This window comes from Lissotriton vulgaris, chromosome 9 (assembly GCF_964263255.1).
Source record: "Lissotriton vulgaris chromosome 9, aLisVul1.2, whole genome shotgun sequence".
Classification (NCBI taxonomy): Eukaryota; Metazoa; Chordata; class Amphibia; order Caudata; family Salamandridae; genus Lissotriton; species Lissotriton vulgaris.
The window spans coordinates 1228148364-1228175535 of record NC_141697.1 but is presented as its reverse complement, the minus strand read 5'-3'; the positions used below and the strand labels follow the sequence as shown (position 1 = coordinate 1228175535).

The window sequence follows — 27172 nt, the reverse complement described above, 5'->3', positions numbered from 1 at the left end:
TTTAACCCTTGATCGTACTATCTGGCGGTCCCATGATAAGTTTTCCTGCAGTGTTACCCCCAGATATATAAAGGTAGACACCCTCTCAAGGCTGACAGTACCCAGGGTGGGATTGGGCCTAGTTTTAGTTGGTGGATTGAAGATCATATACTTGGTCTTCTCTGTGTTCACCTCCAACCCGTGCTGACGACAGAAAAGACCAAATCCATCCAGGATCCTCTGGATCCCCATGGGGGATTTGGAAAGCAGGAGGGTATCATCGGCAAACATAATTGCCGGAACCCTCCTGCCTGCCAAATATGTGGCGTCGTTGTCCTTGACGTTTTCCAGATGTGAAATGACATTATTGATGAATAGACAAAACAGGGTCGGTGCCAAGACACAACCCTGCCTCACCCCTCGACGGACAGGGAACCTGGACGAAAGATTGCCATCTCTCCCACACCTGACCTGCGCATAGTTGTTCTCATGCAGCCTGGCTATGATGTTAAGTAATTGGGGGGGGTACTCCTAGCTTTTCCAACACCTCCCACAGTTTCCTGCGTGGGACTAGGTCAAAGGCTGACCTCAGGTCCACGAAGACCATGTACAGTCTTCCCCCCTCGATCCTCACCGTCTTCCAGTAGAGGAGGACGAGGCGGAAGATCTGATCCATGGTCGACGTGTTTTTTCTGAAGCCAGCCTGCAAGGGGCTCATGATGTCATTATCCTCTACCCAGTCTAGTAGGTGGTTCAGAATAAGGCGCGCAAAGAGCTTTTGTGGGGACATCTATGAGGCTAATTGGCCTGTAATTAGCCGGGCTCAGAGGAGACCCTTTCTTATATATCGGCACTATTTCAGCCCCTAACCAAGAGGAGGGGACCGCCATACCTCCTAATATAGCGTTGAAGAGGATAAGAAGGTACGGACCCCAGATGTCAGGGTGGTGTCTAAAAAGATCCCCGGGTAGCTTGTCCAACCCCGGTGCCTTCCCCAGCGCTAAGCGCTCCAATGCTATCACCACCTCACCTAAGGAGAAGTCCAGGGCCATGTCCTGAGGACAGGGGGACTCCACCACCGTCCCTTCGGGCCATAGAGTGGTTTCTTGATAAAGTGCTCCGAAGTGGGCCTCCCAGACCGAGGGGGCGATGTTGGGTTCCACTGCGGATTTGAGTTCCCCCATTCCGTTGTTTACCAGGGCCCAAAATTTTCTAGAGTCTTTGGTTTTAAGGGCTTCAGACAGATCATGCCAATGGTTCCAATCCCACTCTGCCCTTGCATTGGCCAGTGCTGACTTATACTCCCTCCTGAGGGCTACTACCCTCGCCTTGTCGCTGCCCTCTTTAATGGCAGAGATTAGCTCAGATTTAATTTTCCTGCCGGCAGAGGTGTACCAAGTCGGGGTACGAGTCTTTTTCCTTCTTGATTGTACCACCGGATTGAAGACCTCTGCAAGGTCCCTCCCTAAGACCTGATGAATGCCAGATAGTCTCTCATTGTAATCAAGGGGTCTTGGTTGGTTTATGAGAGCGTCCACCTCCTGGAACCTGGGGAGTGCTAAGCCATATAACTTGTTTATAGCATCTTCTTTGTCAATCAACTTCCCCCATTTCACCCGACGCCTATTTGTGGTGAGGAGGATGTCCCCCTGGTCATCTCCAGAGTCAGCAGTTAGCGACCCTGCTGCGGGGGCTGGACGCTGGATCTCCAATAAAAGAGAATTGTGGTCACTATCTGTCCTCGGAAGCACCCTGAAATCTTGAACTTTAGACCACATGGAGATGTCTATTAATATGTAGTCCAGCCTTGACTCGTAGCCCTTTTTGTTGAATGTGCACAGCGAGGGAGTGTCAGATGGGGTGCGTCCATTGCACGCCCTCAGTGCAAAGTTCAGGGTGAGGGAAGTAAGTTGTACTGCCAGCGGAGACCAAGCTTTGGGGTGAGGTGAGGAGGAAGGTGGGACTCCCCAGTGGTCATCCTCAGCAGTGAAAGCACCCTCCATTAGACCTTCCAGGGGTTCGAAGTGGCAGTTAAAGTCCCCACCCATCACTATTTTGAGGTCACCTGGCAATTGACCTAGAAAGGAAGACAATTCATCTAGGGTGGGGGATTCATTGGCCGCAGCAACTGGTCGTGAGTAGACATTAACAATGGCCCATGTTATTCTGCCGGGCCATCTAAGCAGCACACACTGGATGTCCTGTGAGAGCGTGACCATCCTTTACACCTGACACCCAATGTGGCTCGCAACCCAGATCGCTAGACCTCCCGAGGGTCTCCCCCTCCCATTCCACTTTGCTGGGATTTCAAAGATATCAAAACCCCTCCTAGTCTGTGGTTCCCTTGCCCACGTCTCCTGGAAAAGGAGGATATCACTACCATTTACCAGGAGATCCCACTCCGGTGTGCCTGCCTTGCTTGTGATGCCTGCCACATTCCAGGAAAGAATTCTCAGCCCTAGACCTTGTGGTTGCAAGCCTGCCCCACTTGAGACGGGCGGGATGGCGACTGTAGGATCGTCAGAGTCACACAGGCCAGTTGTAGTGGGCGGAGGGGTAGATAATACAGCCACCTCCACTGATTGCGTATTGGAGGCAATCAGTGTGCTTGATGATACCTCTGCTTGACCCGGGATACTTCCCAAGGAGGTCACCCCCTCATTGGCAATGACCTGGATCCTTTTGTCGTTTGCAGGAACAGATATACCTTCCCCCCTGACTGGAACCCCATAACAGATTTTTCTGAATGCTGTAGTGTGTCTCCCATTTGTGGTCAATCTACTTGGTCCAGGCAAGAGAATCTATTCTGATGGATGAAATTGCCATGAGCGGGAAGTGTATTATGCTTGGGCCTGTATCGTGAACCATCTACTGGAAAGCCCACTCTAGTCCAGCTCTGTTCCCTCCCCACAACTGGATTTCAAACATTTGGGTAGAAGTGTGAGAGGGACACTAATTTGATGTTGGACTTGTCAGGCCTTACCAGCCAGTTGCAGATATATGGGGCAACCAGTGGGCTTTTAAAGCTGACTATGATACAGTCCCCCGCCCTGTTCTTGGGGGTAACTCCAATCCATGGAATCCTTCTGACCATCAATACATCTCCTTTAATGTTAGGAGGGAGGGGCCTGTTGATGTTGAGCCAGATAATTACCTTATTACGGAGTGAGTCCTGTGGCTCTCTAGTATCACCAGTGAGCTCAGGAACTCCCACCATAATCGCCGTGTATGCCACTGCCTCGGGGGGCAGATTGACCGCCCTGCGCCTAGTGTTAGGGCTAATGGGGCGACCAATATGTCCGTTGGCCGCACTCCCCTCACCCGTTTGTTGGGGTCGTGTCGGTTGCTTGGATCTTCTTGGCGCGGGGACAGGGGGCCTAGACGTTTGTGAAGAGGGCATTTGGGGGGCAGGGCTACCTGTAATGCTGTGTTGTACCCCAGACTGGGCCTGGGTGCTTGTTTCAGCAGTAGGAGGTCTATTCCCCACAGATTCCCGGGGAACCGTCTGTGCATTTGGACCCAACCCCAGACAAGGACTATTTCTATTGTGAGAAGTTTCTAGAGCCATGAGTCTAGCTTCTATGGAGTCCAGTTTTACAGACAAGGGATTCAATAGGTTCTTAAGGATGTCCGTAAATGAGCTGATTAGGGAGTCTACAATGTTAGGAGGGGTCCCACCAAATATAAACGGCCCAGAGGACACTGGTACAGCTGTAGCTACTGCCAAGCCTGATTGATCGAACCCAATTCCCGGAGAAATGACCTCAGGAGAAGCCGAAATGTCCGTACTGACATCCAGTGTTTGCTTGGTTGTATCCACTTTGGCCCTTTTTGCCCCTCTTAACTTCCTTGACCTTTTCCTTTTCGGTGGATGGTCCCCTCTGCTGCTTGCGGGTTCTGTTAGAACTACAACTTGGCCCCCATCCTGCGACTCAGTTGATTCCGCACAGTTCACATTGGGAGAGGGCTCCACCACCCCAGAGAGAGGCAAGGACTCACTATCCCTCTGGAGGTTTGACGGGGTCCTGAGTTGTTGTAGGACTGACTCAATGGTCTGGTCAATACTATCCATGAGTGACAAGTGGGTAGCATCAAGGGGTAGTGGAGTACTAACATCAATTGAAGAGGAATCCGAGGAGCCCACTGACACATTTTCTGTGCTCACCTCAGGGAGGGTGTCTGGCACTGTATGACCTTTGTTGGCCACAGCACTGGCCTTAGGAAAGAATTTTTCCAGTGTGCTAGAGCACTGTTGGACAGCCTTGCTCCTAGATACTCTGGTAGCCATGGCAAAAGGAACACACAGGACCGCTGACTAGAGAGGGAAAAGGAGACTTGGGAGAGGCACGACGTCAGAGGGGAGGCCCGGTCCGGTCTCTGCCGGCCTCTAACGGCCTAAAATGGCCCGCTCTTTGCCCGGTCTTCGCCCCGGGGACCGCCCGGCGCGCGTCCCGCGATACGCGTTGCTGGGCTTGTTTTTATTCACTTTGGTGGAGAGGGGGCGTGGCACTGGGAGGGGGCGCGGCTCACCCGGGAAGAGGACACAGCTGTGGCTGTTGTGGGCTGGTCCTCGCAGTCCCGGGGCCGCGCCTCTCGCCTCCTCGGCGGCCTCGCAGCAACACCTCCTCACGCCAGGGAACACAGCGGGCTGGGATAGTCTCTAGCTACTCCTGTAGCTCACCAGGGATTCTGCAGGTAAACTCCTCCGTGCGAGCGCCGTGCAAACACCCCCACCCCCCCAGCATCCTGGGGGCCCGCTACGATCCCCCAACAGCAAAAATCGCATGTTGCCGCCATGGAAAGGCTGCTCTCCGCCGGCTTGTTAATATGGATGGCGGTATCTTGCAGACACGCCACCATATTAAGCCCCTTTTCCGCCCGGTCGACTCGTCGGCGTGCGGAAAAGCGGCAGACGGTTTTCCCGTCAGCCACTGACTCCCCAGCCATCCTAATATGGCGGGGGGGGGTCATTCAGGCGTGGATGGTGGGGGGATCGCCCATGCCGGGCCGGCGTTGGCTACAGCCGGCCTGGCGGAGGCGATGCTTCCGCCATCCAAATAGACCCCTTAATTGGAAAAATTGAATCCAGTGTCACCCTAAAGACTACTAAAACCCTTCAACAGATTAAACTCCTAATTTATTGCATTATTTAATATGCTAATATAACAAGGACTTAGCAGCAAGGACTCGTAAAACTGGAACAATCCGCAGAGAAGAACAGCTTGAAGAGGGTGGTGGAACTGGATAGGCACAAATGTCGGTTCTGAACAGATGCATTTTGAGTCTTTTCAGAAGGAGACAAGTTAAATGTATGTCTTAGTTCAGTTCCAGAGCCACAGCTGTGTTCTGTGAATTTTATTGTATGCAGAACCATTTTGTTAGTGTTAAATATGGACATGTGTTTAATAAATTATTCAAAAAGTCATGAATTCATGTGGAAGTGGCAGAGCCTTGTTTACGTGAAAGTAACGCAGCTCGGTACCGCAAGCCATTTGGCTGCGCCGTGCTGCGTTACTTCCGAATTACAGGGATGCGTCATATTCACAACAATATGATTGATCCCTGTGCTCTGCTCTGGGCTGGTGCACAATTGGCTGTCATGCACCAAAGCAGGCATCCTTGCCCCATGGAGCAAGGGTGCCTGCGTTACGGGGACTTTTTTGTGCAGGAAGGTATACCTTCCCACACAAAAACAATCACGAGAGGTGTTTTCCTCTTTCTATATGTGCTGCAGAATGCAGCATGCACAGAAAGAGGAAAAAACTACGGGAGATAAAAGTATTTCTTCTCACTTATTTCCCCTCGCTGTGCCTCCTTACGCCTCCCATGGGGGGGCGTAGGATTTTGACGTATTCCCAGGTTTACAAAAGCGCGTAAATCTGGAAATGCGGCAGAATTCAATTCAATTCAATTCAATAGATTTATATAGCGCGCTACATACCCATAGGGTCTCAAGGCGCTTGAAGAAGGGTGGGGAGTTACTTGTCAAATATCCATGTTTTGAGTTGCTTTCTGAATGCTAGGTGGTTCTGAGTAAGGCGAAGGTGAGTGGGGAGTGAGTTCCAAGTTTTAGCTGCTAGGTAGGAGAAGGATCTACCTCCCATGGTGGTTTTGTTGATGCGAGGTACAGTGGCGAGGGCTTGGGTGGAGGATCGTAGCTGGCGAGAGGGGGTGTAGAAGGATAGTCTTGTGTTGAGGCATTCGGGTCCCATTTCGTAGAGTGCTTTGTGTGCGTGGGTTAGGAGCCGGAAAGTAATCCTCTTATTGACGGGGAGGTTTTTCAGGTGATCAGAGATGTGTTCTTTACGCGGGATGTCTAATATGAGCCTGGCTGAGGCGTTCTGGATGCGTTGTAGTTTTTTCTGGAGTTTTGCGGTGATGCCGGCGTAGAGGGTGTTTCCGTAGTCCAGTCGGCTCGTGACCAGAGCGTGCGTGACTGTTTTTCTAGTTTCGGTAGGGATCCAGCGAAATGTTTTTTTGAGCATGCGAAGAATGTTGAAGCAAGATGATGAAACGGCGTTGACTTGTCTGTTCATCGAGAGTGAGGCATCCAGGATGACGCCCAGGTTCCGTGCGTGGTCCGTCGGGATGGGTGCTTTTCCAAGGGCCTCTGGCCACCAAGAGTCGTCCCAGGCGGAGGGGGAGGTACCTAAGATGAGGACTTCTGTTTTGTCTGAGTTCAGTTTCAGACGGCTGTGCTTCATCCATTCGGCTACTTCTTTCATTCCTTCGTGTAGGTTGGTTTTGGCCATGTTAGGGTCTCTGGTGAGTGATAGGATCAGTTGAGTGTCGTCGGCGTAGGAGATGATGTTGAGGTTATGTTGGCGTGCGATGGCCGCGAGGGGGCTCATGTAAACGTTGAAGAGGGTGGGACTGAGTGAGGACCCTTGGGGTACGCCGCAGATGACTTCAGTGGCCTCTGATTTGAATGGTGGAAGGCGGACTCTCTGCGTTCTTCCGGAGAGGAACGAGGTGATCCATTCCAGTGCTTTTCCTTGGATTCCGATGTTTTTGAGGCGCTGTAGAAGGGTGCTATGGCAGACCGTGTCGAAGGCTGCGGAGAGGTCGAGGAGGATGAGGGCGACTGTGTCTCCATTGTCCAGTAGAGTTCGAATGTCGTCTGTTGCTGCGATGAGGGCGGTTTCGGTGCTGTGCTTGGCTCGGAAGCCGGATTGTGAAGAGTCGAGGGATTTGTTTGTTTTGAGGAATGCGGCGAGCTGGTTGTTGATAGCTTTCTCGATGACTTTGGCCGGGAATGGAAGGAGTGAGATAGGGCGATAGTTTTTGAGTTCGGTGGGGTCAGCTGTGGGTTTCTTCAGGAGGGCGCTGAGTTCGGCGTGTTTCCAGCTTTCCGGGAAGGTTGCGGAGTTGAGGGAGCAGTTGATGACATCTCGGAGGTGCGGTGCAATAATGGAGTCTGCTTTGTTAAAGATGTGGTGAGGGCAAGGGTCTGTGGGGATCCTGAATGGATAGAGTTCATCAGACGGATGGTGTCCTCAGTGGAGATTGGCTTCCAGTCATTGAGGATGTTCAGGGGGGGTGGGGGTCCTGCAGTGGATTGGGTGGGTTGGTCTCTGGGTTGGTTGTCGAAGCTGTTGTGGATGTCTGCAATTTTGTTGTGGAAGAATGAGGCTAGGGAGTCGCAGAGGGCTTGAGAGGGGGTGATGTCGTTGGAGTTGGCTGAGGGGTTGGTAAATTCCTTGACGATGTTGAATAATTCCTTGCTGTTGTGGGCGTAGTTATCTAGACGGTCTTTGAATGCTGTTTTCTTGGCGTTTCGGATTAGTTGGTGGTGTATGCGGGTGGCGTTTTTAAAGGCGTCTTTGGTGCTGGTGGTTGGGTCTTTTTTCCAGGCCTTCTCGAGGGATCGACAGAGTTTCTTGGATTTCTTAAGGTCATCGTTGAACCAGGAGGCCTTCTTGCTGCCTAGTTTTATTTGTCGTTTTTTCAGTGGTGCTAGGATGTCGGCGCTGTTGGATAACCATTGGGTGAGGTTGGTGGCTGCTTGGTCTGGGTTTGAGGAGTGGGCGGGGGGGTTTTGAAGAAGCGATGAGGAGATCTGGTCGATGGTGATTTTGTTCCAGTTTCTTTGCAGAGTGGGATGGTGGTGGTTGTTGGATGTGGGCTTATTGTAGGTGAAGTGAACGCAGCTGTGATCAGTCCAAAGGAGAGCTGTGGTGTGGCTGAAGGAGACATGTTTGCTGGAGGTGAAGATAGGGTCGAGTGTGTGACCTGCGATGTGGGTGGAGGTAGAAACAAGTTGTTTAAGTCCGAGGTTTGCGAGGTTGTCCAAAAGGGTGGTGGTGTTGCGGTCGTTGTTCTTTTCAAGGTGAAAGTTGAGGTCTCCCAAAAGGATGTAGTCCTCGGAGGGGAGTGCGTGTGGAGTGATGAAGTCCGTGATGTCTTCACTAAATTGTGCGCGGGGTCCTGGTGGCCTGTAAAGGAGCGTGCCTCTGAGTGTGGTCTTGGGGTCGATGTGGATCTGGAAGTGAAGGTGTTCAGAGTTGGCGAGATTGATGTCTGAGCTGGTTGAGATGCGGATGGATTTCTTATGGACGATAGCGATGCCTCCTCCTGTGTGTCCGGTACGGTCCTTGCGAATGATCTTATAGGCTTCCGGGATGGCGATGGTGATGTCTGGGGCTGAAGAGGCGTTCATCCATGTTTCTGTTAGGAAGGCGACGTCCGGAGAGATGGTGTCGAGTAGATTCCAGAGGTCGATGGCGTGCCTGTGGACCGAGCGGGTGTTGAGCAGGATGCATTGTAGGTGGTTGGGATCGGATATCTGTTGTGTGTCCGTAGATGAGGAGTTGTTCTTGGTGCTGTCGAACTTGCAGGAGTAGCAGGAAAAGGGTCCATGGGTGTGTCCGGGAGCGGCTTGGACGCAGTTGGGGGAGCGGCCAGGGTTAAGGGCTAGGAGGGTGGTGGCATCGTACGTAATGCGGGAGGGCTGGGCAGTGCGAGGGCCAGGGGGTCTGGCGCTGGGCGCGGTCCAGGCGCGGACGGGCGTAGACGGGCTTACCTTTGGCGCACCTTCGGCGCAACTGGGGTGCGAACGCTGCGCGTGGACGCTGCGCGCAAATGCAGCGGTCATATAAGGATGGTGAAGGGGGGGAGGGGCGAGGGCGGCTCAGCTGGGAGGCTGAATCCATGGGTGTTGCGTGGGAACACCGACAGCAACCCCCATGGAACACCCCTGTCACGCAAAGTCCCGTTTGAAAAGGGGACCTATTTACAGGGACAGGAAAAGCCAGGCAGGGTAGCTTTATGTGTCCTTGTAAATATGAGGCAGCAAAATGTCCTGCCGGTGCGTCATAAAAAGAGTCGCACCAATTGCGCAAGGGGCTTGTAAATATGCCTCTAAGCATCTTTTGGAAAGTTGCACATTTTTGCCTAGATCTTAGAGTGGGCCACATCAATGAATTCCCAATTTATATGAATTGTTGGCTTGAAAAGCTGTCTGGTGCACTCATTTAGAGAAACGTGTCTCTCCCGCTGTCCATTGCAGGTTTGTGCCGTCCTGGTCTGTCCCTGCACCAGAGGGAAAAAGTCCGCCCACATAGTAATGTCTACCACCAGGGCTACAGTATTTCAGTTTGACTCATTTTCATTTATTTGTAATCTTAATATGTATTCCTTTATCTAAAAATGAGTAGGCTTCTGTATCATAAGGTGCATTGATGCTGTTTGTATATTACCAAACGTTCGCGGCAGCACAGCTCTGTGATTGTAACATGAGAAGACTGTAGAAGATGCAACGCCTAAAGTCGACTTACAGATGCCGATGTAATGCATGAATATATGTAAAATCAATAAAGAAATGTAAACAAAAAAATTAGGTGCATTGACGCCGAACTGGAAAACCTGAGTAGGCTGATGGTGGTCTTGAAAGGGTCAGGCCACCTGAGATGATTGATTGTAAGCGATAAATGGTGACTCTGGATGAGGGAACTCTACCCTAGAATGCAATGGTGCCTCACCGGTGCCTGACATGGACATAATGTATGGACACTGAGGAGGATCAGGGCATCTGGACAGCCTTGCAGCAAGTCCAGCCTGTCCTGAGAGGTCCATGAGAGTGGGCTGCCGCATGCAGAACCTGCCTCGATGCAGGGAGGGATGTGGGCGTACCCTGCCCCACCTGGGGTCAGATGATAGCGAAACCCCTCCACCATGTCTCCCAAGCGGCGCACAACTTTTGGGAGTCTCCAGAAAAGGAAGGCTGCCTCCTGCACACCCGATATTGTCCATGGGACACGCCTTCTGCTGGAGCCTCAGTCTCCGGCAGCGCTTAAGTAGTTCATATGTCATTATAAGAGTAGAACCTGGCAGGTCAACATCCACGCCTTGATATGGGCTCGGTGAGGCTGTGAGTGCAGGAATGATCACAGACTGTTCTCACAAGAACCTTCTGGCAGGCTGAGTCAGCCTCTGCTGACCTTGTCTCACCACCTTTAATTGCTTGTGATATTTTTCAAATTTAAGCGCCTTTCTCCATTGTTGGAATTATGTAATAAGGATATTTCACCTGCAGCTGTCGGATGGCTTTCCACCCAACATCATAATGAAGCCCTAGATTTTTGTTTGTTTGCAGAACTTGCATCCAGAAATGATTTCTTTCAAGGTGTGAAATGGAAATAGCTGGCCATACTTGCATCTTAGAGGCCGTCTTTATCGAATGGTGCACTGGTTTAGCTCTGGAAAGAAAACTAACAACTCGTTTTCCAGCGATGTGCCCTGTAAAACGGCGATAACCTTGCTGATACAATCCACGGGTTCGTATCAGAATAATCCATCCCAATGTTAGGGATAGGTAAGTCTGCATTTTAGCAGACGTTAGTTTTTGGAGAAAACAGTGGTTTTCTCCAAAAAGTAACATGTGCTAAACTTCGTAGGCAGCTTTGTAAATATTGTGATGTAAACATCAGCGATATTTGAAAGGTTGTCCATCCTGGGTACGCCCAGTGATGCCCACTTTGCATCTCATTGGAGATGCAAAGGGAGGCATTGGAAAAAAAGGGTGCTAACGTGATTACGCATGTTAGCACCCTCTTGTAAATAGGGCGATAGTTTTATCTCTGCTTTTTTGGCTTTTTAAGCCAAAAAAAGCGGAGATGAAGCCCTTGTAAATATGCCCCTTTGTTCTTTTGTGTAAAACTGTAGAGGAGAGGAGATATTGCAGAAACTGCAGGCCGTGTGAATGGGAAACACAGGATCAAACCCTGGCTACTCCACTTGACCTAACTCTGTGACCATAGGCAAGTGTTTTACTGTCCATCATTGTCTGACTGCATGAATGCGCCTGCAGAGAAACAAGTGAGCAGCCAAGGAAGTCTATGTTCCGTTAGTACAGCCTTGATAGCCCGAGATTGCCATTGGTTTGAGGGCAGGGACACCAGTGCTTAGTTTGTAAAAGAAAGAGTGCCAGGACCCGAAGCTCTGCTCAGGGCCCTGCGCCCGGTGAAATTACACATAGGCGCACCTAACACCAAGGCTGCGTAGTCTTGAATCCACCTCATGCCTCTTTAAATCACGACCAGGCACCCCCTGGGCATTTATCTCATACTGAGGTGCCTGCTTTCTCCATTTGTCACGGTTTTTCTGTCTTTCTCTTCCGCCATCTTTCTGATTTGTGTTTATTTCCCTCTATTGCTCTTGGTAAGAAAATAAGTGTCGGTGGCCCCCAACTGGCAACCACCATCTCAAATTAAGCACTGGCTACACTGAAAAGTACTTGAAGAAATGTCTTTTAGACGAGGCATTTTGCGGCTTTTGAAGAATTTTTTAATCTTGTGGTATATGGAGCCGGAAACACAGCAATCAGCAGATGTATTGTGCATTAGCAGATCCCACAACGTACAGCGCGTGCTTCCCGGCATGCAAGGGGGTGTCTTTCAGTGGTGCAGCAGGTGCAGTGGCACCAGGACCCAGATGGGGCCACTGACAGGGGCGGAACTTGGTCGGTAACATTGGAGAAGATTTAGCTTCATATTTTACAACTATCACGCTGGCATATCATGGTAAAATTAATTATATGAGAAGCGGGCAAGGGGGGGCCTAAGGGGCTGTGGAAGGGGAGAAGAGTGGGGATTGTCAGGGGTGCTTGAAACTTGTCATCTTGTAAAATTGCCAACATGTTTTAAGATCTTCATTACAGAGGACACTATGTGTGTGTACTTTTGTCTGTGTGTGAGTACATTTGTCTGTGAGTACTTTTGTCTGTGTGAGTATTTTTGTCTGTGAGCACATTTGTCTGTGTGTGTGAGTACTTTTGTCTGTGGGTGAGTACTTTTGTCTGTGTGTACATTTGTCTGTGTGTACATTTGTCTGTGAGTAATTTTGTCTGTGTGTGAGTACTTGTGTCTGTGTGTGTGAGTACATTTGTCTGTGAGTACTTTTGTCTGTGTGAGTATTTTTGTCTGTGAGTACATTTGTCTTTGTGGGTGAGTACTTTTGTCTGTGGGTGAGTACTTTTGTCTGTGAGTACATTTGTCTGTGAGTAATGTTGTCTGTGTGTGAGTACTTGTGTCTGTGTGTGTGAGTACATTTGTCTGTGAGTACTTTTGTCTGTGGGTGAGTACTTTTGTCTGTGAGTACATTTGTCTGTGAGTAATTTTGTCTGTGAGTACATTTGTCTGTGTGTGTGAGTACTTTTGTCTGTGGGTGAGTACTTTTGTCTGTGAGTACATTTGTCTGTGTGTACATTTGTCTGTGGGTGAGTACTTTTGTCTGTGAGTACATTTGTCTGTGAGTAATTTTGTCTGTGTGTGAGTACTTGTGTCTGTGTGTGAGTACATTTGTCTGTGAGTACTTTTGTCTGTCAGTGAGTACGTTGGTCTGTGAGTACTTTTGTCTGTGTGCAAGTACTTTTGTCTGAGTGTGTAAAAGTCCAAGTTGAAATCCATCAGACACCTCGCCATAGCAGTCTGAAAGCACCGGTACCCTACAATTTATTGGGGGGTATAACACCCCAAACACTCCCCTGAATCCACGCGCGTGCCCACTGAACCCTGCTTATTGTTGTATTTCATAATTCGAACAGCAGCAGGGGACATGCACACTCAGCTGCCCCCCCCCCCCTCCCCCGGGGGGGGGGGGGGGGGGAGGGGCAGCAGTGCGCAGGCCTTGGCAGCGGTCAGTGCCAGCCGATGGCCGGGCATGCACTTGTTGTGTTGATAACTTGTGTGAACAGCTCCACCAGAGAAGAAGCAGGCCCCCGGGGGCGCATCTAAGGCGCCCGGCAGCTGAAGCGAAGCAGGACAGAAATAGCCCGCATTTCACAGAACTTCTAAAAATACCCCGGGCTGCGGATTGGGCGATGCCCCTGCTCCCGTGCCCTTGTAAGGCGAGCCCCTCAGGTCCAGACATGCCTGGAATGTCCTTGTCCGGTGTCCGGGCGTCTGCATTCCCAGCCGAGCCCCCCGTATCCGAGCCCACATGCACCCCCGTGAAGAACCGGATGCACTGGCATTCCTGGCGCGCCTGAGGCCGCAGCATCGGTGTGATCCTCGTGGGATGACGCACTTCCGCCCTCTGTGCTTATGAGCATCGGTGCATAGTGTGCTCAGACTGTGACACTGATGTCAGTGACACACACGACCTTCCTTTCATAAGGTGTGCGCTTCATATCCAAATCTTCTCAGAACAGCAGAGCTGTGGTGTGGATTCCAATTCTCCAGTTGCAACTGGCTTCTGGATCTATTTCTGACTTGTTTTTTGATGCCGGGCTGCATGAGCTGGAACATGTAGAATGTAGGGAAGTAATTGTGCAACAGCATCAGCAACCCTATTTACCAAAGCCCCCCTTTATTTATAAAACACACTCTAAAAGGCCTTGACGACCAGGGACGTATCTTCGGGGGTGGGGTGGAGGCTGTGGAGCCCCCCAATTGATAGTCAGTCGGGTAACATGCCCCCAGTGACTGACAGCTCGGATCTGTAAAGTGCAAGGTGACCGCACCTGTGTGCAGAGCACGACACCATCACAGGTGTGCAGGTGTGATCAGATCTCGGCGCTGCGAACGGACACACCGCTGACCCCAGGCAACGCCTCTCACCCAGCAGTGCTCGGACTCCCAGACTGAACTTCTGTGGGTGCGTTCAAGCGCTGCCTTCATTTCTAACTGGTATAAAACGCCGCATGAAAGTCAGAGTCCCATCTACCTTGCACTCAGCCTTCCAACTGAAGGGCTCGGTTAGCTGCAAAGGCTGCCCAAAGGTGACAAGAACATCTGTGAGTCTCAGAGGAGGTGACAGGAACACCTGTAAGTCTCAGAGGAGGTGACACTCAGTAACACCTGTGAGTCCCAGAGGAGGTGACAGGAACACCTGTGAGTCTGAGAGGAGGTGACACTCAGTAGCACCCGTGAGTCCCAGAGGAGGTGACAGGTACACCTGGGAGTTTCAGAGGAGGTGACAGGAAAACCTGGGAGGCTCAGAGAAGGTGACAGGAACACCTGTGAGTCCTAGAGGAGGTGACAGGAACACCTGTGAGTCTCAGAGGAGGTGACAGGAACACCTGTGAGTCTCAGAGGAGGTGACACTCAGTAACACCTGTGAGTCCAAGAGGAGGTGACAGGAACACCTGTGAGTCTCAGAGGAGGTGACAGGAACACCTGTGAGTCTCAGAGGAGGTGACACTCAGTAACACCTGTGAGTCCCAGAGGAGGTGACAGGAACACCTGTGAGTCTGAGAGGAGGTGGCACTCAGTAACACCTGTGAGTCCCAGAGGAGGTGACAGGTACACCTGGGAGTTTCAGAGGAGGTGACAGGAAAACCTGGGAGGCTCAGAGAAGGTGACAGGAACACCTGTGAGTCCTAGAGGAGGTGACAGGAACACCTGTGAGTCTCAGAGGAGGTGACAGGAACACCTGTGAGTCTGAGAGGAGGTGACACTCAGTAGCACCTGTGAGTCCCAGAGGAGGTGACAGGTACACCTGGGAGTTTCAGAGGAGGTGACAGGAAAACCTGGGAGGCTCAGAGAAGGTGACAGGAACACCTGTGAGTCCTAGAGGAGGTGACAGGAACACCTGTGAGTCTCAGAGGAGGTGACAGGAACACCTGTGAGTCTCAGAGGAGGTGACACTCAGTAACACCTGTGAGTCCAAGAGGAGGTGACAGGAACACCTGTGAGTCTCAGAGGAGGTGACACTCAGTAGCACCTGTGAGTCCCAGAGGAGGTGACAGGTACACCTGGGAGTCTCAGAGGAGGTGACAGGAAAACCTGGGAGGCTCAGAGAAGGTGACAGGAACACCTGTGAGTCCTAGAGGAGGTGACAGGAACACATGTGAGTCTCAGAGGAGGTGACAGGAACACCTGTGAGTCTCAGAGGAGGTGACAGGAACACCTGTGAGTCTCAGAGGAGGTGACAGGAACACATGTGAGTCTCAGAGGAGGTTAAAGGAACACCTGTGAGTCTCAGAGGAGGTTTCAGGAACACCTGGGAGTCTCAGAGGAGGTGACAGTAACACCTGTGAGTCCCAGAGGAGGTGACAGGAACACCTGGGAGTCTCAGAGGAGGTGACAGGAACACCTGGGAGTCTCGGAGGAGGTGACAGGTACACCTGGGAGTCTCAGAGGAGGTGACACTCAGTAACACCTCTGAGTCCCAGAGGAGGTGACAGGAACCCCTGTGAGTCTGAGAGGAGGTGAGAGGAACACCTGTGAGTCTCAGAGGAGGTGACAGGTACACCTGGGAGTCTCAGAGGAGGTGACACTCAGTAACACCTGTGAGTCCCAGAGGAGGTGACAGGAACACCTGTGAGTCTCAGAGGAGGTTAAAGGAACACCTGTGAGTCTCAGAGGAGGTTTCAGGAACACCTGGGAGTCTCAGAGGAGGTGACAGTAACACCTGTGAGTCCCAGAGGAGGTGACAGGAACACCTGGGAGTCTCAGAGGAGGTGACAGGAACACCTGGGAGTCTCAGAGGAGGTGACAGGAACACCTGGGAGTCTCAGAGGAGGTGACAGGTACACCTGGGAGTCTCAGAGGAGGTGACAGGTACACATGTGAGTCTCAGAGGAGGTGACACTCAGTAACACCTGTGAGTCCCAGAGGAGGTGACAGGAACTCATGTGAGTCTAAGAGGAGGTGACACTCAGTAACACCTCTGAGTCCCAGAGGAGGTGACAGGAACCCCTGTGAGTCTGAGAGAAGGTGACAGGAACACCTGGGGGTCTCAGAGGAGGTGACAGGAACACCTGTGAGTCTCAGAGGAGGTGACAGGTACACCTGTGAGTCTCAGAGGAGGTGACAGGAACACCTGGGAGTCTCAGAGGAGGTGACAGGTACACCTGGGAGTCTCAGAGGAGGTGACACTCAGTAACACCTGTGAGTCCCAGAGGAGGTGACAGGAACACCTGTGAGTCTAAGAGGAGGTGACACTCAGTAACACCTCTGAGTCCCAGAGGAGGTGACAGGAACCCCTGTGAGTCTGAGATAAGGTGACAGTGACACCTGGGAGTCTCAGAGGAGGTGACAGGAACACCTGTGAGTCTCAGAGGAGGTGACAGGCACACCTGTGAGTCTCAGAGGAGGTGACAGGAACACCTGGGAGTCTCAGAGGAGGTGACAGGCACACCTGTGAGTCTCAGAGGAGGTGACAGGAACACCTGGGAGTCTCAGAGGAGGTGACAGGTACACCTGGGAGTCTCAGAGGAGGTGACACTCAGTACCACCTGTGAGTCCCAGAGGAGGTGACAGGAACACCTGTGAGTCTAAGAGGAGGTGACACTCAGTAACACCTCTGAGTCCCAGAGAAGGTGACAGGAACCCCTGTGAGTCTGAGAGAAGGTGACAGGAACACCTGGGAGTCTCAGAGGAGGTGACAGGAAAACCTGTGAGTCTCAGAGGAGGTGACAGGAACACCTGTGAGTCTCAGAGGAGGTGATAGGAACACCTGCGAGTCTCAGAGGAGGTGACAGGAACACCTGTGAGTGTCAGAGGAGGTGACAGGAACACCTGGGAGTCTCAGAGGAGGTGACAGGTACACCTGGGAGTCTCAGAGGAGGTGACACTTAGTAACACCTGTGAGTCCCAGTGGAGGTGACAGGAACACCTGTGAGTCTAAGAGGAGGTGACACTCAGTAACACCTCTGAGTCCCAGAGGAGGTGACAGGAACCCCTGTGAGTCTGAGAGAAGGTGACAGGAACACCTGGGAGTCTCAGTGGAGGTGACAGGAACACCTGTGAGTCTCAGAGGAGGTGACAGGCACACCTGTGAGTCTCAGAGGAGGTGACAGGAACACCTGGGAGTCTCAGAGGAGGTGACGGGTACACCTGGGAGTCTCAGAGGAGGTGACACTCAGTAACACCTGTGAGTCCCAGAGGAGGTGCCAGGAACACCTGTGAGTCTAAGAGGAGGTGACACTCAGTAACACCTCTGAGTCCCAGAGGAGGTGACAGGAACCCCTGTGAGTCTGAGAGAAGGTGACAGGAACACCTGGGAGTCTCAGAGGAGGTGACAGGAAAACCTGGGAGTCTCAGAGGAGGTGACAGGAACACCTGTGAGTCTCAGAGGAGGTGACAGGAACACCTGGGAGTCTCAGAGGAGGTGACAGGAACACCTGGGAGTCTCAGAGGAGGTGACAGGAAAACCTGGGAGGCTCGGAGAAGGTGACAGGAACACCTGTGAGTCTCAGAGGAGGTGATAGGAACACCTGTGAGTCTCAGAGGAGGTGACAGGAACACCTGTGAGTCTCAGAGGAGGTGACAGGAACACCTGTGATTCTCAGAGGAGGTGATAGGAACACCTGGGAGGCTCAGAGAAGGTGACAGGAACACCTGTGAGTCTCAGAGGAGGTGATAGGAACACCCGTGAGTCTCAGAGGAGGTGACAGGAACACCTGTGAGTCTTAGAGGAGGTGACAGGAACACCTGGGAGTCTCAGAGGAGGTGACAGGTACACCTGGGAGTCTCAGAGGAGGTGACACTCAGTAACACCTGTGAGTCCCAGAGGAGGTGACAGGAACACCTGTGAGTCTAAGAGGAGGTGACACTCAGTAACACCTCTGAGTCCCAGAGGAGGTGACAGGAACCCCTGTGAGTCTGAGAGAAGGTGACAGGAACACCTGGGAGTCTCAGCGGAGGTGACAGGAACACCTGTGAGTCTCAGAGGAGGTGACAGGCACACCTGTGAGTCTCAGATGAGGTGACAGGAACACCTGGGAGTCTCAGAGGAGGTGACAGGTACACCTGGGAGTCTCAGAGGAGGTGACACTCAGTAACACCTGTGAGTCCCAGAGGAGGTGACAGGAACACCTGTGAGTCTAAGAGGAGGTGACACTCAGTAACACCTCTGAGTCCCAGAGGAGGTGACAGGAACACCTGTGAGTCTGAGAGAAGGTGACAGGAACACCTGGGAGTCTCAGAGGAGGTGACAGGAAAACCTGGGAGACTCAGAGAAGGTGACAGGAACAACTGTGAGTCTCAGAGGAGGTGATAGGAGCACCTGTGAGTCTCAGAGAAGGTGACAGGAACACCTGTGAGTCTCAGAGGAGGTGATAGGAGCACCTGTGAGTCTCAGAGGAGGTGACAGGAACACCTGGGAGTCTCAGAGGAGGTGACAGGAACACCTGGGAGTCTCAGAAGAGGTGACAGGAAAACCTTGGAGGCTCAGAGAAGGTGACAGGAACACCTGTGAGTCTCGGAGGAGGTGATAGGAACACCTGTGAGTCTCAAAGGAGGTGACAGGAACACCTGTGAATCTCAGAGGAGGTGACAGGAACACCTGTGAGTCTCAGAGGAGGTGATAGGAACACCTGTGAGTCTCAGAGGAGGTGACAGGAACACCTGTGAGTCTCAGAGGAGGTGACAGGTACACCTGTGAGTCTCAGAGGAGGTGGCAGGAACACCTGGGAGTCTCAGAGGAGGTGACAGGTACACTTGGGAGTTTCAGAGGAGGTGACACTCAGTAACACCTCTGAGTCCCAGAGGAGGTGGCAGGAACCCCTGTGAGTCTGAGAGAAGGTGACAGGAACACCTGAGAGTCTCAGAGGAGGTGACAGGAAAACCTGGGAGGCTCAGAGAAGGTGACAGGAACACCTGTGAGTCTCAGAGGAGGTGATAGGAACACCTGTGAGTCTCAGAGGAGGTGACAGGAACACCTGTGAGTCTCAGAGGAGGTGACAGGAACACCTGTGAGTCTCTGAGGAGGTGACAGGTACACATGGGAGTCTCAGAGGAGGTGACAGGAACACCTGTGAGTCTCAGAGGAGGTGACACTCTAACAATCTGACATGTTAGTCAATATTGTAGAGGCTCTGGGAGGATTAAAGGGTGGAAGACAAGCTGCCCTGGTCTATGAACTCTTTAACACCAACTGTTCAAACACGCTTTTTGCTCCTAAATGATAACCCTCCACTGTGCCAACTCCAACAGGCATGCAAACCATCACCTATGTACATACAACAAAGCTGCCAACACCCGTTGTTCTATTGTGGTCGATGTTGGCCGTAGTTTTATTTGCATGACGTGTATAAAATAGCTCTTTCAATAGAGTGCCCTGGTCATAATTCCATGCCCCTGGACATAAATCGTCCCGGACTGTCATAAATTACTGCCATAAATCATTTTGCTCATTTTACAGGTTCATAAATCATCCTGTGACAGTTCGTTACAGCTGCCCTGACCCCCTGTTGACAATACCGGCCTCTCCCTCAGCCTCTGAAGGTCAGGCCAGGATCAGGCAGGCTCATTAGATTCGGCCCATCAGATTCATTCTCGTTTGTGCAGCCAGACGGAGCTAGAACTGCAAACCCAGCCAGAACCCACGCCCCACCACCAGCACCCCCATTCTGGGGCATTATTCCACCTCAGTGGGACATCAGCACGTCACATTCCTCATCGCCATGTCCACACAAACATACATCACCTTGTATGAACCCGTTCACACACCATGGACCGGTGATGCTCGCAGTCAGCGTAGAGGTGGACCCTGCCACTGCAACTTTTGTAACTTTCAGTGTTTGTTTTATTTTGTTTTCAGAGCTGAATTTTGGAAACAAAAGTATACACTCTATTTTTATCTTAAAAACCCTCCTGGGCTCGAGCCCCAAAACTATTTCCATTCAAATGTCTGACTTACATGCACACGTAGGCTTTTTTGATGAGTGCAAGCTCACTTTTGCAATTCACAAAAGGCTGCTTTGTCCATGTGAAAGGATTTTCTGGCATAAATATTTTTATGTGAGTAAATATATTCGAGAGGATGCAGAATGAGGGCCCCATTCACAGAACTAACTTAAGACAAAATCCTAAACGTACTACCATTTTCGTATTCACAGAAGGCACTTACTCATTTTGGTATTCACAGAAGGCCCTTACTCATTTTGGTATTCACAGAAGGCACTTACTCGTTTCGGTATTCAATGAAAGGCACTTACTCATTTTGGTTTTCACAGAAGTTAGGATTCCTAACTTTATTACTCCTAAATCGCTTCTGTGAAGACCGAAAGTCTGAAAGTTAGGATTTTTCTCAGTTTAGGAGTAGTAAAGTTAGGAGTCCTAACTTCTGTAAATACCGAAATGAGTAAGTGCCTTCTGTGAATACCGAAATGGTAGTAAGTTTAGGATTTTGTCTTAAGTTAGTTCTGTGAATCCGGCCCTGGGCGCCAAGCGCATGAATGGCTTGGAGGTTTATGCGCACCCACAGACTTACACACGCATGAGTGTTTACAAACAGCTCTCTGAACCATAACCAAACAGAAATAGGTTAATATCCTTCGAAAGAAGTGGAAGGAACCACCCAACATTGTTGGGATGAAGGGCAAAGAGTCCTCCTAGGGGAGAAATGCTGACACCTAGGTGAAAGATAAAGTGCATTTGCTCTAACTAAGATTTCTTTCCAAGAGAAGATATACACATGCATTGCTGCTCATGCAATTATGGAATTCACAAACGTGTCACGTCACTTGGAACTCTAGAACTGCTGCAGGATTACTAAGCTTAGCCTAGAAATATTCTATGAATTTCAAAAATGATAAATCCGCAGTCATGCTGCAAAGCTCTGGGTGTAGTATTACTCATCTAGGGCCATATTTATGAAAAAGGGGCGCGGCGCAGCAAGTCTCATTCCTGCGCTGCGTCACTGTGGGAAAGGGCAGGAACGCGCCATATTTAAGGCAAGAAGATGCATCACTGTCCTTTTCCCTGCGCTGGCGCTGTTTTGGCCGCCTAGCGCAAATGCAGGCACCCTTGAACTATGGTGCAAAGGGGCCTGCGTTGCATGCTGGATTGTTTGTGAGCAGGAAGGGGCACCATCCTGCACAAAAACAATTCTGACATGATTTTTCCTCTTTCTATGTCTGCTGCAGAATGTAGCAGACATAGAAAGAGGAAAAAACGGGGGCAAATTAAGATATTTCTCCTTGTTAGGAATCTCCTGAGGAGGTGTATATTTTTGGGGCATTCCCAAGTTTACCTGTTCTTGTACATCTGCAAATGCTTCAAAACGTATGGATGTTGTGTGGGAACACCCATGGAAACGCCTCCTGGCGCAGAGTAATGCAACACAACAATTTAGGCTGCATTACAATACTCGAGATTTATCAAGCCACGTAGGGTCACGCAAAGTGGTCTTGCCTGGTCTCTTGTTTTTCATTTGCATCGCTCTGGCACCAAGTAGCATGGTGCAAGAGCCACACAAAGGGGCTCATATTTATGCTCTTCATTTTTTTAATCTAGTTGTCTATAATGTGCAGACCAGGCACTGCCAATCTTTTTTTTGTGACCTCTGGCTCGATTCACAAAAAGTCATAACTCACATTTGGCCTAGTTCTTAAATATGTTTGCATACTTAAGTTCAATGTACACCGAAACATTATTTGTGAGAGCAAAATCCAATTCCTATTTCGAAGATTCAGGAATCGTTGCATGTTTTCCTTACAAGTAGGTGGAATTTTACTGTTGGCATATTAAAGATTGGTTTAGGAAAAGGGTTTCTCCCCAGGAAAATGTTTTTGCCTATGCTGTAACACTTTTTCATTAAATCCTTGTATATGTGCATACTATTGGATACTGACAATCCAATATTCCCGTGGTTGTTCCTGAAATATGTTGCAAATTCCCCAAAAGTAAGAAATCTGCTTTGAATAGAAGAGCACATTTTTAACTTTCTTTTGCAGTGAAAATTATTAGTATCCAATATCAAAACAATCCTCAAGTGGCAGCAGCTCTCTGGCTCAGCTGAGCTAATAATATTCACTGCCCACTGCTAATCTCTTCCCATAATGCTTTGCTGGGCCTTTGGTTGGGATTGTATTTTTGCCCATAACTGTGCTTGAGGTGGTCCTAGGAGGATAGGACCACCACTGCATCGTTCAGAATGATATGCTCTTTGAAGTTCAAGGTATCTGCTTGTCCCCCCCCCTAGGTTAGGGGGACCCCAAAATCATCACCTCTCTCATTGCCTGACATTTTTCAAAGCTCACTTTTGTGAATTGGTCATATGCTTTTAGCATGTAAAGGTAAAGTTGTTTCATCAAAGGGTTGTGGGTGCAGTAACTGATTCTACTGCTGTGGGGGAGTTGTTACTTACGTCTTTTGCTTTTCTCCACCTCATGCTTTTTCACATATTTACCACACATTGGTCCCTTTCTACACCTATAGTCTGAGATTCAAATTGATTGGTGCACTTTACCCCATATTTCACAATACATGCACCACTATGTTACAAATACATTTAACATCTTTTGTGAATGCCCATGAAGTCTTATTTTCAAGGTGGTCACAAAATGTACACACCCTGCCCACCTCCTCCCCCCTGCGGATGCTCTTCTTTAGGTTTTGCCTCGCCAAAAAGATGCGCTCTGCGCATCTTTTTTGCGCAGGCAAAAACCTAATGAGTACTGTGTGTGGGTTTGGGTCGGCCCTCGTCATTCATTGGCTGGCTCCATAAATGGAGCCTAGCCATTGGACGAGGGGCCTGTCCGTCAATGCCGGACCAGACACGGGGGCGTTCCCGAGATTCTTTGGCTTTTGCCGACGTCACGCGACGTCAGGCGAAAGCCGGGAACGCCCCCGAATCTGTTCCGGCATTGCCGGCACTTCTGCGTCTCTCCTCCCCCGTTTCCCGCCCCGTGTTACACGAACAAACTGTGTTTTCTTGGACATGTCACTTTACCACCATTTGACCCAATTCCATAAACAACCGGAATTGGAACGCTTAGAAACGATTAGAAATGCGCTCAGACGTTTTGTAATATTTTACAATGTACGTTGATTACCTTTAATTAATTTGCAGCTCGTCCTACAATGAAAGTTAAGCACTAGGTACACACAAGCGTCCTTTAAAATAGGCAAGATCCAAATATCTCTATTATTGTACTTTTAAAAGGCGCCCTCCCTGCCCCCGGCGAACAGCAGGGTAAGTTCTGTGAAGTGTAGAAATACTCACATCCTGTCTTGTTCACGAGCTCCTCGACCTCCACGGGCAGGGTGTGGGAGGCGCCCATCTCAGTCCGAAGCCCCTGGGAGGGCAGTCCAAGGTCCTGGAGTTCAGGTGGGCAGGGAGGGGCAGACCGAGGACAGGATGCCGGCAGTCCGAGGGTGGCAGCCGGCGCAGCCCAAGAGCGCTCCCTTCGGTCCTCCCGCTCTGCGCTCGCTTCAAGCAGCCCAGGACTCCAGGAAGCCCCAGCGCTCATTATAAGAGATGCGGCGCCCGCTGTCTCCTGGGTCCAAGAGCCGGTCGTGTTGGAGCTCGTCCAAACAAGCCTGCTCTTGCGACACTGCACTGGTGCAGCTCCCAGCTATGCCACCTGAGCCGCGCCCTCCCCTCAGTCAGCCCGGGGTAGGCCCGCATGGAATTCCACCTGAGCAATTACGAATGGCCTCTGTAGGGGTACCTGGACACAACTCTACTTTCATCTATATGTACCTTTCATTACCAATAGCCGACCATTTTGGGACTTTGCTTGAGAATACCTATAGTCCTTGGGGAACACAAAGTAATTATGCCTTTGTTACTTACATACATACATATATATACATCTCCAAATGTTCAATTCATGCACTTGCTTTTTAGGTTTTGCCTCGCGAAAAAGATGTGCTCTGCGCATCTTTTTTGCGCAGGCAAAAACCTAATGAGTACTGTGTGTGGGTTTGGGTCGGCCCTCGTCATTCATTGGCTGGCTCCATAAATGGAGCCTAGCCATTGGACGAGGGGCCTGTCCGTCAATGCCGGACCAGACACGGGGGCGTTCCCGAGATTCTTTGGCTTTTGCCGACGTCACGCGACGTCAGCCGAAAGCCGGGAACGCCCCCGAATCCGGTCCGGCATTGAAGGCACCCGGAAGAAGTCCAGGTGAGTGCTTGCTTTAATTTCCCGCTGTTCCCACCCCCTCTCCTGCTCGCAGCGTCTCCCGTCCCCGTTCCCGCCCCCCTCCCGCTGGTGACCGTGCTTTCCTCTAGGCTCTGGGCCCGCCCCCTGTTCTCGTGCTTCTCCCGATTTGGAAATCCGCAGTGTTTACCCTGCGCGTCAGCTGGGCTCCCTCCCCTCTGCTGACGTCTGTGCCGGGCTATTTTTTTTTCCGTAGCTACCAGGACGCCGCTCGCTCTGCAAAGCAGAGAGGCCCCTGGAGTTTGCCTTTCCAGTTGTTAATTCACAAAAGAAAATAGGTCCTGGCCGTTCTGACCACTGCCGGTAATGGACGAGCAAACGCTGCCCGGAACCGTCGCTTTCCCTCCGCGGTCTCCCTTCACGGAAGCGGAGGTGCTGACGGCAGCGTGCAGCCGGGTACACGCAGTCACTGTTACCTGCGGCGCTGAGTCAATGGCCCCGCTGGGAAAGTGCGTAGCACAAACACGGCCAAGGAAAGCACACAAGCCAGTACCGGGCCCTGTACTATAAATAGCTCCTGTGACGCGCGTTCTTGTTCCCAGTCTATTGTGCCCGGAGCGTGATTTTAAAAAGGGAAACGGTTGGTGCAGGTCTACTGTCAGCTGTCCAAAGCGCTTGTGCGGTCTGGCAGCTCACCAAGCGCTATTCTGACACCTGGTCCCGCACACGTTTTTGGTGAAAGCTCAAAAGATGGAACTAGGATGCATGTATTTATTTGAGGTGTGGTGGATTATGTTAAAAAAAAAGGTCAAGAGCTTTGCCAACAGCTCAAACTTTAACAAAGGCAAAACCATTGCATTGTAAATGCTTGTTTTCTTATGGGTTCACTCTTGAAATTTTTAGACTTTTCTCTCTTCTCACCACTTTATGCATCACCTGCATACATCACTCATGTGTTTTTACTACATTCATACTTTACGTAGCCTTTTCTGGGCCCGTGAATTTACGGGAGGTCTTAACTAAACTGCGTATTTGCTCAGTTGTGTTGTGTGTGCATGCCAGGAGGTGTGTTGGTGCTCCTAGGGGAGGGCTTGCTCAACATTCCTCCAGTCTTTTCTCACTCCTTACAATGAATCTTTCATGTTGCGACAACAGGAAATGCGGGCCCTTTAATCCTACCCCAAGCTCCCTCCATCAGCTCGCTTTCCAGACTTGCATCAGCATCAAGTCTACGGCACCAGGTACAGGGGCAAGCCCTGGCATAGTTAGCTGAGAACTCACCCTACCTAGCAGAGGATCTCGCCATGTAAGACCTCAAGCCAGACTCTCTTTGCTAAAAAGTAGCGGAAACCATCGCTTAAAAGACTGGGACCCTAATCCTGCCTGACTTTGCCCCATGACTTTGACGCTCACTCCGCCACCCTTTCCTGAAGCTTCCTTTCTCCACCTTGAGACATGAGTTCAAGACTCAGTCACATTTCCCTGCACCCTCCCAGTTGCCTTAAGGTTCATTGTGTCCTCCAGTCCAACCCCCTTAGATCCACCTGCTTGTAACCCTTCTCCTTACCATAGTGCAGGGGGTCTTGGCTTCCCAACCGGATTTAGACCATCCCGGCCTCTTGGCGCAAGGTTCGTACTCAACAAATACCTATAAATGAACAAGCTCTTGTTGTTCCGTGAGCCGGCCAATCATTTGTAAGCAGGAAGTATTTGCAGGACCACGTCTGTGATTTGTGAGAGGTTTGTAAGGGAGTTTGTTACATGCTGTGCTTCTCTTGACTCACTTCCAGCTCGCAGATTTTGGGCTGTCCACCATCTACAAGCGCAACCAAGTCCTCGAGACGTTCTGCGGAAGCCCGCTCTACGCGTCTCCGGAGATCGTGAACGGTCTACCTTACCAAGGACCAGAGGTGAGTGGTGCAATGTGATTGGCTGGGTGTTCCAAACATGCAGAGGACGCAGACACTCAGCAGACACAAACCACAACTGATAGAAGCCACCTACATTCTGATCCTTTTGAGAAGAAGCTCTCCCCTGTGCAGGCCAGGCGCATCACTAAATCCCACAGAGCAGTGATTGCCGGAATCACGTGTCTGCGTCATTTATGGCCCTATGGTACATATAATGTATCTGCACCGGGTATCAGGTGTGCTTTTGCACTTATCCTGGTGCCAAGGGCAGGGCTGGTGCTAGCTTTAGGCTACCATAGGCAGCTGCCTTAAGGTACCACCGTCAGACTGCAATAAATGACCTTGACAGATGGGCCGGTGTTGGGTTTAGGGACTCGTTTTGATTCGTTTTTCCCCCTTGCAGACTCTTTGACATCCGCAATTATGCCCCGGAACTGCTTGTGCAGAAACTGCAACAATAGCAAATTGTGCTCAGCCACACATGAGGGCAAGCACTGCAACAGCAGCACGTTTCACCACAAACTCACAGGTCTTAGTGACCCCAGGGCTGTGATAATTAGATGGGAAGCCCTAGGGGTCTGCTGTTTGGGTGTGGCTCAAGCGCGGGGCCTTTCTGACACTTACCTGCATCTAGGACCTTTGCCCTCAGCAGAGTCCCTTACAATTGAGTAGCCCGGAAAAATGGCTTCCAGTGTAAACTCGATACCACAATATATATTTATTTTGATGTAATGGAAATACATTGCAAAGTGTTTCTAAGGTGTTTTACTGCATGAATTGATTTGCATTTGTCAGTGCATGTTTATTAAACTATATAAGAGTCTTAACTGGGCATGTTCTCTTTGTGACATAGTGTCTTTTCTATACTACAGTGGGACTAAGGGCAAAGAGATATATATAAATAGATAGAGCATACTGCGGATTAGCTCTGATTGGGCGATGTATTGATTGGTGCATGCATTTGTGGTACTGTAACTCCCAAGGGGGGAGTTATTTCCTGCTGGACT

At 50.7% G+C, this 27172-nt stretch overlaps 1 protein-coding gene across 1 annotated transcript in view; it reads left to right on the top strand.

Moving 5' to 3' along the window:
- The window catches only part of LOC147693115 (NUAK family SNF1-like kinase 1), a 112946-nt gene that overhangs the window by 73989 nt on the left and 11785 nt on the right, over positions 1 to 27172 (top strand). The window contains exon 5 of the mRNA XM_086939364.1: positions 26046 to 26165. Coding sequence (XP_086795490.1) covers positions 26046 to 26165 — 120 coding nt within the window. The remainder of the gene's footprint in view (positions 1 to 26045; positions 26166 to 27172) is intronic.